At 52.6% G+C, this 13,095-nt stretch overlaps 4 protein-coding genes across 4 annotated transcripts; 2 read left to right on the forward strand and 2 right to left on the reverse strand.

Annotated features, from left to right (window-relative positions):
- Positions 1-669: 669 nt before the first annotated feature.
- Positions 670-2,065, forward strand: ISF_08474 (ribose-phosphate pyrophosphokinase; the record flags this gene model as incomplete). Its single annotated transcript, XM_018852077.1, has 2 exons — positions 670-1,620; positions 1,685-2,065. 2 exons carry the CDS (start codon positions 670-672, stop codon positions 2,063-2,065), a joined length of 1,332 nt encoding a protein of 443 aa, XP_018700677.1.
- Positions 2,066-3,157: 1,092 nt separating this feature from the next.
- Positions 3,158-6,033, reverse strand: ISF_08475 (ubiquitin-conjugating enzyme E2 Q2; the record flags this gene model as incomplete). Its single annotated transcript, XM_018852078.1, has 3 exons — positions 3,158-3,214; positions 5,403-5,794; positions 5,874-6,033. The coding sequence occupies 3 exons, from the start codon at positions 6,031-6,033 to the stop codon at positions 3,158-3,160; spliced, it is 609 nt and encodes a 202-aa protein (XP_018700678.1).
- Positions 6,034-7,535: 1,502 nt separating this feature from the next.
- Positions 7,536-9,434, forward strand: ISF_08476 (hypothetical protein; the record flags this gene model as incomplete). The annotated part of the gene is made up of 1 exon (XM_018852079.1): positions 7,536-9,434. One exon carries the CDS (start codon positions 7,536-7,538, stop codon positions 9,432-9,434), a length of 1,899 nt encoding a protein of 632 aa, XP_018700679.1.
- Positions 9,435-9,857: 423 nt separating this feature from the next.
- Positions 9,858-10,897, reverse strand: ISF_08477 (Post-SET domain protein; the record flags this gene model as incomplete). The annotated part of the gene is made up of 3 exons (XM_018852080.1): positions 9,858-10,280; positions 10,404-10,472; positions 10,637-10,897. The coding sequence occupies 3 exons, from the start codon at positions 10,895-10,897 to the stop codon at positions 9,858-9,860; spliced, it is 753 nt and encodes a 250-aa protein (XP_018700680.1).
- Between the last annotated feature and the right edge of the window lie 2,198 nt (positions 10,898-13,095).

Raw genomic sequence — 13,095 nt, forward strand, 5'->3', positions numbered from 1 at the left:
TATGGTGAGATATCAGGCACAATTTCTTAATTTTGAAGGCATCATTGAACCAGTATCACAGCCAATGATGGTGCATGTAAACTCAATCACCTGCATTTTACCCCACCAAAGAAAGAATGGACGCAAGAGGCAGGCAGCCCTTTTTTACAGTGGAGGCGGGGTCCCAAAGCGAAGGCGGCCCTGCACCAAAAACCTTGACTCAGGATTTCTCTCCCACCTTCTGGCCCTCTCTAGATTTTTTTTTCGTCCATCCATCATCATGCTGCTTTAACAATCACCGTCCATCTTTTATACGCCTCTTTCCATCCGCTGTGCCTGCTGGTCTTGACCAAGCTCGCCGGCTGCCGAGATTCCTTTTAGCTGCATCTTTTTCATCTCCCATCGTGCTCGCGTGTCAGGTCTTGTTCCTGGTCCGCAATCGGTGTGACGCAGCCGGAAAAAAAAGGCTGTCCCTCGGCATAGCGACATTCCTCGCTGCTGGACGTTGTGTGATCAACACCCCGCATTGCACTTCTTGGAACACCCTCTACTGGGAAAGGAAAAGAAGAAAAGAGGAGGAAGTTAGGAGATTGACTCAAATCTTTCTCCTCCATTCCCAGTTCTTTCAGTGCCACGTCCCATCAACAAACGGCGACCTACTTAGCCCGGTCCGGCCCGCCACCAACCGCCATGGTCCGCAACATTGTCCTTCTCGGCGGCAACTCCCACCCCGAACTCACCGACAACATCGGCAACATTCTATGCATCCCCCCCGGCGATCGCATCCTCAGCAAGTTCTCCGGCGGTGAGAGCCGCTGCGAGATCAAGGACTCTGTCCGCGGCAAAGATGTCTACATTGTCCAGTCCGGCTCCGGCCACGTCAACGACCACCTCATCGATCTCTGCATCATGATCTCGGCCTGCAAGACGGGTTCTGCCAAGCGTGTCACTGCCGTCATACCCCTCTTCCCCTACTCTCGCCAGCCCGACTGGCCTTACAACAAGGCCGGCGCACCGCTGTCCCGCTCAGTCGAGGCCAACGGCGGCGCGAAGCACGACTACACATTTGAGAGCGTACCTGCCACGCCCCGGCCTGGCGGGCCTAAAAGTAGCGGCCTCGGCAACGGTAACGGCGTTAATGGGCTTGCCGAGAGGCTCGCCAAGAACAGCATCTCGCAAGACAAACCTGATGGCGCCGTTGATCACATCACCCCCGCCAAGCGCGCCGACAACCCCGCCAGCCTGACGTCGCACGCCCGCGGACACACCGCTGAGGGCTCCATCTCTTCCCAGCGCAGCTTCACCACCCACGACTACGAGAAGCCCACCAATGTCAGCGCCTTCCATGCCAAGCCCGGCTACAAGCAGTGGGTGGCCCAGGCCGGCACCCTCGTTGCCGACCTGCTCACCTGCGCTGGCGCCGACCACATCATCACCATGGATCTACACGACCCCCAGTACCAGGGCTTCTTCGACATCCCCGTTGACAACCTCTACGGCAAGCCTCTCCTGCAAAACTACATCCGCCACCACATCCCCGGCTATAAGGACGCCGTCGTTGTCTCCCCGGATGCCGGCGGCGCCAAGCGTGCCACCGCCATTGCCGATAGTCTAAATATGGACTTTGCCCTCATCCACAAGGTAAAAACATGAGCCGCCGCTGCTTTGTCGCTGCGATGAAAAGACACTCACATGATCCCACTAGGAACGCCGGCCGATCAAGTTCACCGAACAGCGCAACGCCAGCATGATGCTCGTCGGTGACGTCGCCAACCGCATCTGCATCCTGGTTGACGACCTCGGCGACACAGCCAACACCATCACGCGAGCCGCCAAGCTGCTCAAGCGCGAGGGCGCCGTCAAAGTATACGCCCTCCTGACCCACGGCGTTTTCAGCGGCGATGCCATCGCCCGCATCAACGCCTCGGCTATCGACAAGATACTCGTCACCAACTCGGTGCCCCAGACCGAGCACTGCCGCCTCTGCCCCAAGCTCGAGGTGATTGACATCAGCGCCGTCTTTGCCGAAGCCATCCGCCGCGTCCACCACGGCGAGTCCATCAGCGTACTGTTTCAGCACGACTAAATGCTTGCATAAGTCGAAGTAGTTGCTCTATTTCTTTCTATCAGTCATGGACCTTGTGACTTTATCAGTAACGCAGGGCCGTTGCTACAAGGTTTGTTGAAAACAAGCGACAACGTTCTGAAGTCTCCAAAGGTCGAGAGCCAGAACACCAAAAAAATCCGTGGAAGTCACAACAGGGGGGGCATAATGATGAAAGCAGCAAGGACAAGGGGATGATAACTTTTGCTTAGTCCTTCTGCAGTATCGTTATCAGCGTATCTCGTCTTTTTTTTATTTCTTCTGAGATTTTCAAAAAAGAGACTTTTCTTTTTCCTTCTGGGACAACCGCTCAGTCCTTGAGCAGGAGGCGCAACTATAGAATCGTAGAAAAAAAAACCTATACCCGAAAATTCCCCTCGCCAGAAAGACAACCGATCCCAGCGACAAGGAGCTCAGGTTGTGAGCGTGAGCGGGTTTGGAACCTACCGTCATGCTGTCTGTTTTGCCCTGTCTGTCGCTGCGTCGATGATTTCTTCAGAGGGGGCATCAATAATTTGGAAGCTAAATAACCTGCTTCATGAGAATCAGCCAGGCTGTGGCCAATTTATGTAGAAATGAATAATGAAGGAAAAATATATAAAAGAAAAACCCCGTTGGCTCAATGTTCTATCCACTGCAGCTTCTGCAAAATGACCTGTGATCATGATCAACAACAAATGGGTGGCCACATACGACGTAGTATATTCCTTCCGACGCATAAGCAGAACAACTTTCCCTGCGCCCATAAAGTTGGAATTGCTGTCTTTTCTATGTATACCTTTTCTTTTCTGCTGAGATACGTCCGGAAAGCCACGCTGATCATCGTCGGCTTTGACCACGCTCAAGTCGGCCGGTAGGTCGCGCTGAATGCTCTATGAAAGAATACTGCTAAAGACCCAGGTGTGCTCTTCTCGGTCGCTCACTCTTCATCCAAACCAAGCAACACTTTTCATTCACACACCCTCTCTCTTTCCTTGTTCCTTCTGCTGACTCCTTCTGCACTACCAAAACTCGTGCACGTTCACCTCCTGCCTCTGTCTGCTTGTCTACAGAACACCAAGTTTCAAGAGCAATCTATTCCAGGTCGGGGCCGGCTCTGGTATCGGTCGCTTGGAATGCAAAGCACGTCGGCTAAGAGGAATTGCAGTAATGGGGATTTCAACAGGGCCGTCGGGGCCAATGATCGGGTAGTTTTTGTCTTGGTCGACATGCGCGGGTGGCTCACTCGTCTGCGGTTGATAAAACGGAAAGTCAATCGCTTTTGCCGACGGATTTGTTCCAACCAACAGATACCGGCACTGGATCCAGTCAAGTTTATCCACGACGTATGGTTGCCGGCTAACAAACTCGTCTGGACAATTGATCAACTCGCAAACAGCGATAGCACTGCTAATCTGAAGCTCTGACTTGGGCCAGCCGCCGAACTGCGCTCTCAATTAGTCTCCGCGCGTGCTCTCTGAAAAGGTTGGCTTGTTTGAAAGAGTAGAGAAAAACTCACACGATTGATGGCTCGTAGGCAGCCCTTGCTATAGCTTAGACTGGTCGTCATGGATTTACTGAAGTAGACTCCGTTTCCGGCTGAGCGCCCATGCTCAACCACAGAGTAGTCGAGCCCCGTCCGGATGATGCTGTGCCAGTTCTTCAATGAGCTCCCGTGCCAGGCAAATATTGTAGGGGTCCTTGTTGTTTCCGATAGTTGGCGTACTTTGTGCTCGAATCTTTGTTCCGTCTCCGGTGACCCCTGAAGAAATCGAAACTGCATCCACTCCAACATGTCTTGGCCATCATGGCCGAATACTCTCGAGTCATTTCTCGGTGTCATTTCCTTCGTGTTGCTACCTTCTATAACATCGTCTTGCACAATTAGGGATCGATTTGAAGCCACAGTCCAGTTCAAAACTGTGAGCTCGGATTTATGGATCCGGGCCCAACTCGCCAGCCGCCTTCCAGGCTGGGCCATCAAATATTCTCGCATTTCGAGGACTGACGGTATCCCATCAAGGATGTTTAGCAATGCAGATCTTCGCCTGTCGAGTTCCAAGTCGTCGATATTCTGCCAGTAACCAAACAACATCACTTCACGCCAGTTGCCCCCCGGGATCGGTGTGTCGGAAAGTTTGCTAATTGGCGAGTTTCTTGGAGAGCCATATGGTGAATCGGAGCAACTATGGCATTCTAATATCCATTCTCCTTGAACATATTCTTTGAGCTGACACCATGATTTTACGACCCGATGCTGACGCGCCCAGGCGACTGATTCGATTTCTTTTCGATGAACGAGCAAGACACGATCGCCTTTGCGGAAAGGGGCCCAGGGGTGCTTCTGCAATGTTGAATAATCCAGATTGCGAAGTTTCATCAACTGCATGTCTGCGGTGGCGGCGACGTATGACCCCTCAGCCCATTTATCACCAACGTCATCAACGTAAGCTGTCTTGATACCAAGCCCGTCGGGAAGTTCACGGCTGGTTGAATCAGATAATGCCGCGTATAAGAAGCAAATCAGCATGTCCACGACGTAAGGAGCATTCATTATTTCGTGCTCAATGGTTGATCCAAGGCCCAGTGTCAAGTACTGAAAAAGGCACAACGATGTAGAGCAGACATATGGCTTTAAGGCTGAGGAACTCTTTTTCAGGCATGAGTTGCATACCATGCAGTAGCGTGTGCAGTTTGCCAGTCGATGAAGGGCAAACTGCATGGCAACAAGGGGAAGGCTAAAGGCTTCTGGTTCATCCAGCGCAGCATCCTGGGATACTGGCCCGATTAGATTCTGAAAAGGTACCATATCGGCCTGCAATTCCAGAGTTTCGGAGTTTGTTTCTTCGGCTTGTACGCAGTGCGTTTCCGACTGCAGCTCCTTCTGCGAAACAAGACGCTGTGCGTGAGGCCAGGGGAGCTTACAGCGCCGTTTCATTTCCAGGATTCTGTTAAATTCAGCATTAAGTAATTTGTCTATTGAATTAGACATGCTGATGAGTTCGAACGGATTTTGAGCTGTTTCATCATCGGTAACTGTCAATGCGTCGTGGAAAGGGAGGTTGGTATCGTTGTAGGCAGACTGCAAAGAGGCCGGCGAGGGTTTCGCGCCCAAGCATCTGCCGAAACGAAACCGCAAAGCTGTTTGGCGAATTGACATGTCGAGAAATTCGGCAAGTGTTGGGTATTCTCTGTCAATCTTGATAAGTAAAACCAAATTTTCGGTCGGTCTGAGGCCCCAGGCTTCCAAAATTCCTGCATCCACGCCAAGGCATGTTGTAGGAACAGCGAGCGAAACAACAGCCGGGAGGTCGCTTCCAGGCCGAGGATACACGCCTACAGCTATGCCGACGCTCTGGGCCTTTTTTAGAGAATTGCTCAGGGTGGCCAATGTCGAGGCGCTCGGCGAGTGGACGACGGCATGGTCATCATGACCATGCGAGTTTTGATGGTCGCCATCGGCGCGGGTAGTCTCTATGGGTTCCAGGTCTTCAGAATCGCTTCCATAGTCCCATAAGGAGTCATCCGAGCCGCTTGAGCTGTCTGAAGTGCCTTGATCGCGCTTCTCGATTGCCGAAGTCAGTGCCGTTGCAATAACACGGACAGCGCCTTCAATGTCAGACCATTTTTGTTTTTGGCAAACCGAATCGAGGAACCGGGGAATGTCATAATCAGTATCATCGGATTCTGAAAAGATGACAAAACCAGAGTTTTGAGGATAAGTCATGCAATCTGTTTAGAGGGGTGTGTCAATGGCGGCCGATGGTGGGCATTGGACGACTGGGCTGGTTGATTGGCTGCTTAGGCTCACCACGGGCAATCATATGAATGACGACAGGTTTGGGAACACTGTCATGACTATATGTGAATTTGATGGCACCATGTTCATCGCCTCGGACCAGGTCAGAGACTCCATGTATTTGCTTGCTCTGCGCCCTGGACAGGTCCTTGTTGAAGAGGTTCGGCGACATGGTGTGCGGCTAGCAACATACGTGCTGGGCGTGAGAGAGCGAGCGACAGGACGCTGAACGGGTCGAAGATGATGGATAAAATACCGAATGGTTTGTTCATGACGAATACGCGAGGACATACACAAGGCTGACGAAGGATCGGCCACTGCTGCCTTGCGGGTGCATCAGCGAGCCAACGAACCGCGTGGCTGAAGGGGGAGGGTGGTAGTGGGTTGTGGCAAGGCACCAGCAATGCAGGCGTGAATGGATGAGTAAGAACATGCTCGATGAGTCAATGCCTGAAAGCAAGGGTGATTTGCCGTATATAAGACCAAGCGGCGAAAAGCGGCCAGATGACTGGAAGTCGAAACAGTACGGTGTGGAAGAGATGACCCCCGGGTCGGGGAAAGCAAACGCTCAACTTCCCCTGACGTGCAGATCAACGCGAGCTATGTACATACATAGCACAGACGAACTTTCCCCTACCCATTTTCTCACTGCTCCTTATTAAAAACGCTAAATTTGTTCCAGAATTATTTTGGGAGGATTCAATCTACTGTATTTGTTAGATTTAATCAATGGATGATATTTATAGCACTACTCTGTTATTTTCATGATTGATAGCACATCCGCCGAAGGGGGGCATGCACACTCCCGGGTACTACCAAGCCAAGCTCAATTACAAACACGCAGACTACCTGCCAACGTCGTTACTACGGGCCTACTAATTATTAAGTTTATTTTAGAAAAAGAACGGGACTTGGTCTCTTACACTTTGTCTCCTTGTTTTTTATTAAAGCTATCTTCATATTTCCAAGCACACGAGGTTTTCTGTTCCCAGTTGACCATGCCCAATCGCTCGCCCACGAGTCGCTGCAGGAGGATAAACACAATAGTCCAAGAACATGATCCTTGCTTTTTTGATATATTTAGCGATTAGATATCAATCTTATACGACAGTACGATTTTTACCTGTTCGTCTTTCGTGATGCGAGTTCCCGGCCAGGTACCTGCGTCATCTGCAAGGCTACGGACGAGGCACTATGACTGTAACGGCTCCCGGTGCGGCATGGGACTGTTAAGTCTAGCCCAATGAGAGAGTTATACTTCCCTACTATTATTCTTTCTTTCTTTTTTTCTAAAAAGAAATCCTAATATTACTTTAAGCAAGTGAATAAAGTAGTATACTATCGGGTCCGCAGCTCGTCAGTATCGCGGGCGGGGCCGTTGGTGGATCTGGTAGCCGCCCGTTTCCTCCCCTCCCCCTTCTTCGACGTCAATCCATCCATCATCCCTGTCTCTTAAACATCGTCCTCTCAGAACAACCGACTACTGTAGGGCACCACTGCTCTGCGCTCCCTCATTGTCGTTATGGAAGTTCCATCTTCTCAATCGGTGACTTCAATTCCTTTCTAGCGTATTTCAATCGCGACCGTTGCAAAACCGTTTGGCCCCTCCCCTCGTCTCAAGCCTTGCCAGCTTCGCCGCCTCTCCGCCTCCGCCTTGCTGCCCCGCCACCCAGAATGAGTCGACAACTGCCGTACCCCGGCATTCCTATTCCTCGCTTAACCACCCGCCGCTTAACACTTCTGCTCGCTGCCGTATCCCTTTCCGCGTTTTGCCTCATTACTCTTCTCACATCCGCTGTTCCGTCCTCCCCGAGCCTCTCCACCTCCGAGCGGAAGACGACCAACACAGACGCTCGAGACTACAGTTCCGCCACCAAGAGCGCTCAGCTACCGGCCAGTCCTCCGTCGCAGCCGCCTCCCCGTCAAAGCGATGATACATATGCTACCTCGGCTTGGCTCGCTGACTCCAATGCCCTGTCCAAAGTCTTTTCCAACGAAGTGACTCTCGATAACGACAGAGCTCTCCTTCCTGACCTGGCGATTCGCCAGCCGATATACTGCTATTACGATGCCCTCGATACCACAGCTGCTGCTGAAAATGATACAGACATCCACCTGTTGCTCATGTGGCGACGCGCCTGGTGGGCGCGAGGTTTCAAGCCATTAATTCTCGGCCCGGATGAGGCAAAGAGTCACCCCCTTTACTCCAAACTCGACGAAACAAACGCTCCTGTTGAGCTGAAGAAGGATATTTTGCGTTGGCTCGCGTGGGATACAGTAGGTGGCGGTCTACTCTCTCAGTTCGTTCTCTTCCCAATGGGTACCGACTACGACTTCTTGCCTTCGCTTCGCCGTGGCGAATACAGTACGCTGTCGAGGGCAGGTAATTTGTCGAGCGCGCTGTTCTGGGGCTCCAGAGATCATGTCCACGACGCGGTCCAGATAGCACTAGACTCGGCGAACCTCGTCTCCGCGAGCTCGCTATTAGACGTGCTGGGCGACGATGCAGTCAAGGAGCAAGAGACTCCTCCTGTGCTGGCATTCTACAACGCCACCTCAATCGCCAAAAAGTATCCCAAACTCGTGCTCGAAAAAAACAAGCACCAATTCGGGACACTGCGCAACGAACTGATCAATGCTCATCTGCAATCCTCCTGGCAGAATTCTTATGCCATGGGCATCGATGTCATCAACCCTTTCCCAGAACATATGGGCGCCATGGTTAAAAATGCGACAGATCTAGCCAAAGCTCTTGCATCGTGTCCGCCAACACCTCTCGCCGGCTCATGTCCTCCCAACATTCCAAAATGCGGCCCCTGCGGCGCTACGACACCATTGGTTGTCAGGGATGCCAAGACATTTATGAACGAGAGCAAGGTCTTCACCATCGGCATGGTCCCCCATCCGTGGACACGCACCGCCCTAGCCAACATGCAGGGGGACTTCAACGCCACTATAATCCGCGACTCCGAGCGCGACGGCTGGCTGCGTTCCGTAACCAAGGGTCTCGGCACCAGCCAATCCCAATACACGCAAGTCCTGCAGTTCAAAAAGGCCGTCTCGGGCGACACCGCCGACACCCGCTCGCTCTGGTTCACCGCCGAGGACCCATTCCCCGCCCAGCTCGACTGGTACTTTGGCTTCGCGATCCCGAAAAAAATCATCGACGACGGCCGCTCCGAGAGCCCCGTGCCCTCGGACCACATCAACGACCCGGACCGGCCGGACCTCGCCTTCGGCCCTAAGGCCGTCACCGAGCTTGACCGTGAGAGGGAGCTCGCCATCCTTCTCCGCGCCAGGGACGTCATCGTCGGGGGCGCCCGCCGCGCCGCCTCCGAGACGCGCCGCCGCCGCGCGTCGCTCGAAGCCTGGCACATGGCCGACACGGAGGCGTGGGGCTTCGCGCGCGCCACACACGACCGCCGCACGCTCGAGCGCAAGCGCTGGGAGGACGCGGCCAAGTACACGGAGAAGCAGCGGCTGGTCAGCGACGCCGGCTGGGCACCCGGCATGAACGTGACGGGCGGGAACCGCCGCAAGGAGGCGGAGAGGAAGGCTAAGGCGCGAGACTAAAAGGCGGACCTTGTCTGAAACGTCGTTCAACGAACGGCATGTATTTATAACATACGACCTCTATTTTTGAATATGTTGTTATTTTAGTATGTAGCGTTTATAGCATCTTGTTTCTGAACTTGTCCGTGCTGATTTGGATCTAAAAGAAATATTTTCCTTTTTACTAAGCATGCATATGCAGCAGATGTTGAATCTCCCGCTTTCTATATCACAGTTTGAATCTGTCTACCTTTGGTGACCTTTTTTTTTCAACAATCGCAAGCGGCGCATCAGTTGAATGATAACGCGAACATGCTGCCAATTTGCCTTGACCCGCACCAAGCCTGTCGAAACCAAACGTGAAACTTGCCGTTTCTTCCACCACCACCTCCACCCCCCGCCTCTCCAGGCCAACAAGGTAGATTTGGCCCCCTTGCTTCCTTTTTACGCACGAATTGCCGTGTCGCCGCCCATCTCGCCGCTCAACTCCCTCGACGTCGGGCCGGCGCGCCGGCCGCCGTTAGCCTTGATCACACCATTGCCGTGGACTGCATGCCCCTTGTTGCCGCTTTCGGTGGTGCTGGTGTAGGACAGCAGCGCCGAGCGCGCAGCCTCAACGACCTTTTCCGCCTGGTCGACGGCATACTGTAGCGCGTCGGCAGTCGGATCGGCGGCGACGAAGGGCGAGATACCAGTGACGGCGTTCTGCTCGGCGCGGAGCTCGCGAATGTGCTTGGACAGCCAGAGGCCGTCAAGCTGCGCGGACGTCATGCGCTTGGCCCCGTCGATGGTGCCCCGGCAAGTGGGCGTGCCGCAGAGGCACTGGAAGGGCTGGGCCATTTCCCACTCCGTGGAGGGGTAGAAGAACTATACATGCAAAAAATGCCTGCCGTTAACATCTTGTTCTCTTTCAATTGCATTTCTTGGACTTGATTCCGTTTGGATGCTCCATTTCAATGGGAACGGCGGTGCGACGCGGGGTCAACTGACAGTGAGTTCATCGCCAGGCTGGAGGCCCTTAGGTCCGGCAATGATAATCTTGTTGCCAGTGTCAAAAATCTAGGTTGTTTCGTTTTCCGTTAATTCTTGTGCTTCTACTCGCATTGGGGATAACAAGGCCTTTTTGCTTTCAGCGTGGGAAACCGTCCCCCACATGAACCAACAACTCCAAATGCGGGGGACTTGTCGACGCTAACAGCAACCAAGAGCGGGCATTCACTGACAAGAGACGGTTCGCAAGAATGGTTAATGTACAGCAGGTCACTGTTGAGGTTGAGATGTCTATTGCGTCCCATTTGCACTGTGGCATACGTGGGCTCAGCCGCTTCTGTGCACGGCGGAAAGTCCAACCGGGCAAACAGGGCAAACGGTGCGAGAGCCACACGCGAGAGGCTCTTGGTGGTGAATTCGGCCTCGTCAAGAATGACGACTTCTTGAATTTCGGGGTGGGATGGCTGCTGCCAGTGAGGAGTGAGAGGAGCCATTGCTATGCGTTTCCGGGTGACACAATGCAAAAAGATTCAGCTTTATGGGATGTCTATTAGATTGATTGACGTAATGCGCGCTGCCGAGAGACTGCCTCACCTGTAGCTGTAAAATGAGGAGGGTGTGATGTGGTGCGACGTCGTGCAAGTTGTAACCTTCGTTTTAGGAGCTAATGTTGATGCAAAACCAGGAAGCAGAAATAGCTGGGCATCGCAACGCTAATAAATAGGTTTTGCGTCAATTTCCCGGTCTGCTCCAACAGCTGTCATCCAATCGAACTGGGTTTCCCAGTGAGGGGATAGGATAGTAGTAGATCAACGGTCTCGGAAGTCAGTGGAGTTATTTCTGTAGAAGCCGAGGTCATTGGCCAAATCCAAAACTTGCTTTTCGTAGCTCGAGGCTATTTTTCTCCAATCAAGTCCTATTGATATCGACTAGTTAGACTTCAAATGCTGCCACTGCGGCTTGAAAGCGATCTTACTCCACCCTTGATTGCTCATGGGAGGGACCGCAAGTTCGGTTCCCTTCGGCCGGCTCAGTCGGAACATGGAGCCAGCCAGTTCAGAAATGGGTGTAGATATATTGACCATCTTGCAACCCTGTATTTCTTTTGGCCACAGTTTGGCGTACAATATCAGTAGGTTCTAGTTATACGGCATAAAGATTAGTCCTTTGCCAAGAAGATGTTTCAGAATGGTAGTTCGGATGCATGTGCGCCTCACAGTCGCTCTGGCTCCACAGCGACATGGTATTTCGGTTATAGGAATTTGTCGACTCGGCCCGAAATCCATGTGATGATTGAGATCCAGCTTTTCCTTCAAAAGCCATGCTGCATGCCGATGGTTCCAACGTTGCAGCTTTTTGGGATGCGCCAGACATCGAATGATGGGTGGCAGCGTGGGACTCGACAGCACGTGTGTGGTCCTTAATGGCTCGCATTGAGCCCGAGACAGGGTACTCAAGATTTTTGCATAACTAATTTGGTCATCAGACTTGATGTGACTCCTCTTTGGAACTTTGTTGCATGCAAGACAGTGCGTGAGGCTAGGTTTGCATAGACAACCCCAAGCCGCGGGTTACATATATCACATCACCGCACTACCATTGATGGTGCCGGGTGCGTGCCGCGGACCAGTGTCTGTGCGCATGACGAACAGCATCATACCAGCATCATGCCAAAATGCAAGGAATTCCTGTTCTGCATTGTCTGAGGCGGTATGAAGAACAAGCGCACCCCGCGCCGTTGCTCATTCGACGAGGCCGCTGTGTGGAGGCGGCCCGCCGTGTGGCGGAGGGAGGGCGTTGTAACCCCATGTCCGAAACCAAGGCGTCTGAGCACGGGAGGGAGGTTACGAAGTAGGCAGGAGGGTGGCTTGGTCTGCAAGTCAGACATCGGTTCGCGAGGTTTCGGGTGCGCGCCTGGATGCGGATGGAGGGGGACGTTGGGCGACAAGGTAGGAATATATAAACCAGCCAGCAGGTCCTTAGGCTCTGGTGAATTGCTCGCTAGCACTGATCGCTCAGAACTGGTAGCAAGATGATTAACATGGGCAGTTTTGAACGAGATTTTCTCACCTCTGCCGTTGAAAATACTGCTGGCAGCCCGCCTCGACCAAAGCCAGATCCGCCACGGCCCGTTCCGCCCAAAACGTAAACGCCAGAATGAGTCGGCAAAGCGAACATCCCGAACATCGCCAACTCAGTCACGCGGGACTGAACACACGAAAATGACTCAGTTTCTGATACTTTCTAAGATGATTGCGAGATTTTTTGTTTGTCATAAAACAGGTATGTCTGTGTGCAGTTACTTGTCTGATGCCTGGGCACTTTCCTGACAGCTGGCAGCCAAACGCTGTGGCAGCTGCCACAACACCAAACACGAATACGTCTAGGAGTGGTCCGTTTGCAGGCCATGGAAGACTTGCTCAGCACTTTGTATTAACACCGGGAAACAAATTGCTACATGTATGAAACTACTATCTGTATTATTCCGTCGCTCAATTTACACAAATGTATTGTATTTGCATTCATCGTGGCATGCCCTCGGCAGCTTACACGTTTCCCAGACATACAAGAAATGCTCTTGCCATTGCTAAAGACGGCCATCGCGCCTAACCAATTTCTGATACGCTTTTTCCTAGTAAGGGAAGTACAGCTCCTCAGAATATATCGCTACCGTCAGTCCCCTCGTCCCATC

This window comes from Cordyceps fumosorosea (assembly GCF_001636725.1).
Source record: "Cordyceps fumosorosea ARSEF 2679 chromosome Unknown scaffold_31, whole genome shotgun sequence".
In the NCBI taxonomy this organism is placed as follows: Eukaryota; Fungi; Ascomycota; class Sordariomycetes; order Hypocreales; family Cordycipitaceae; genus Cordyceps; species Cordyceps fumosorosea.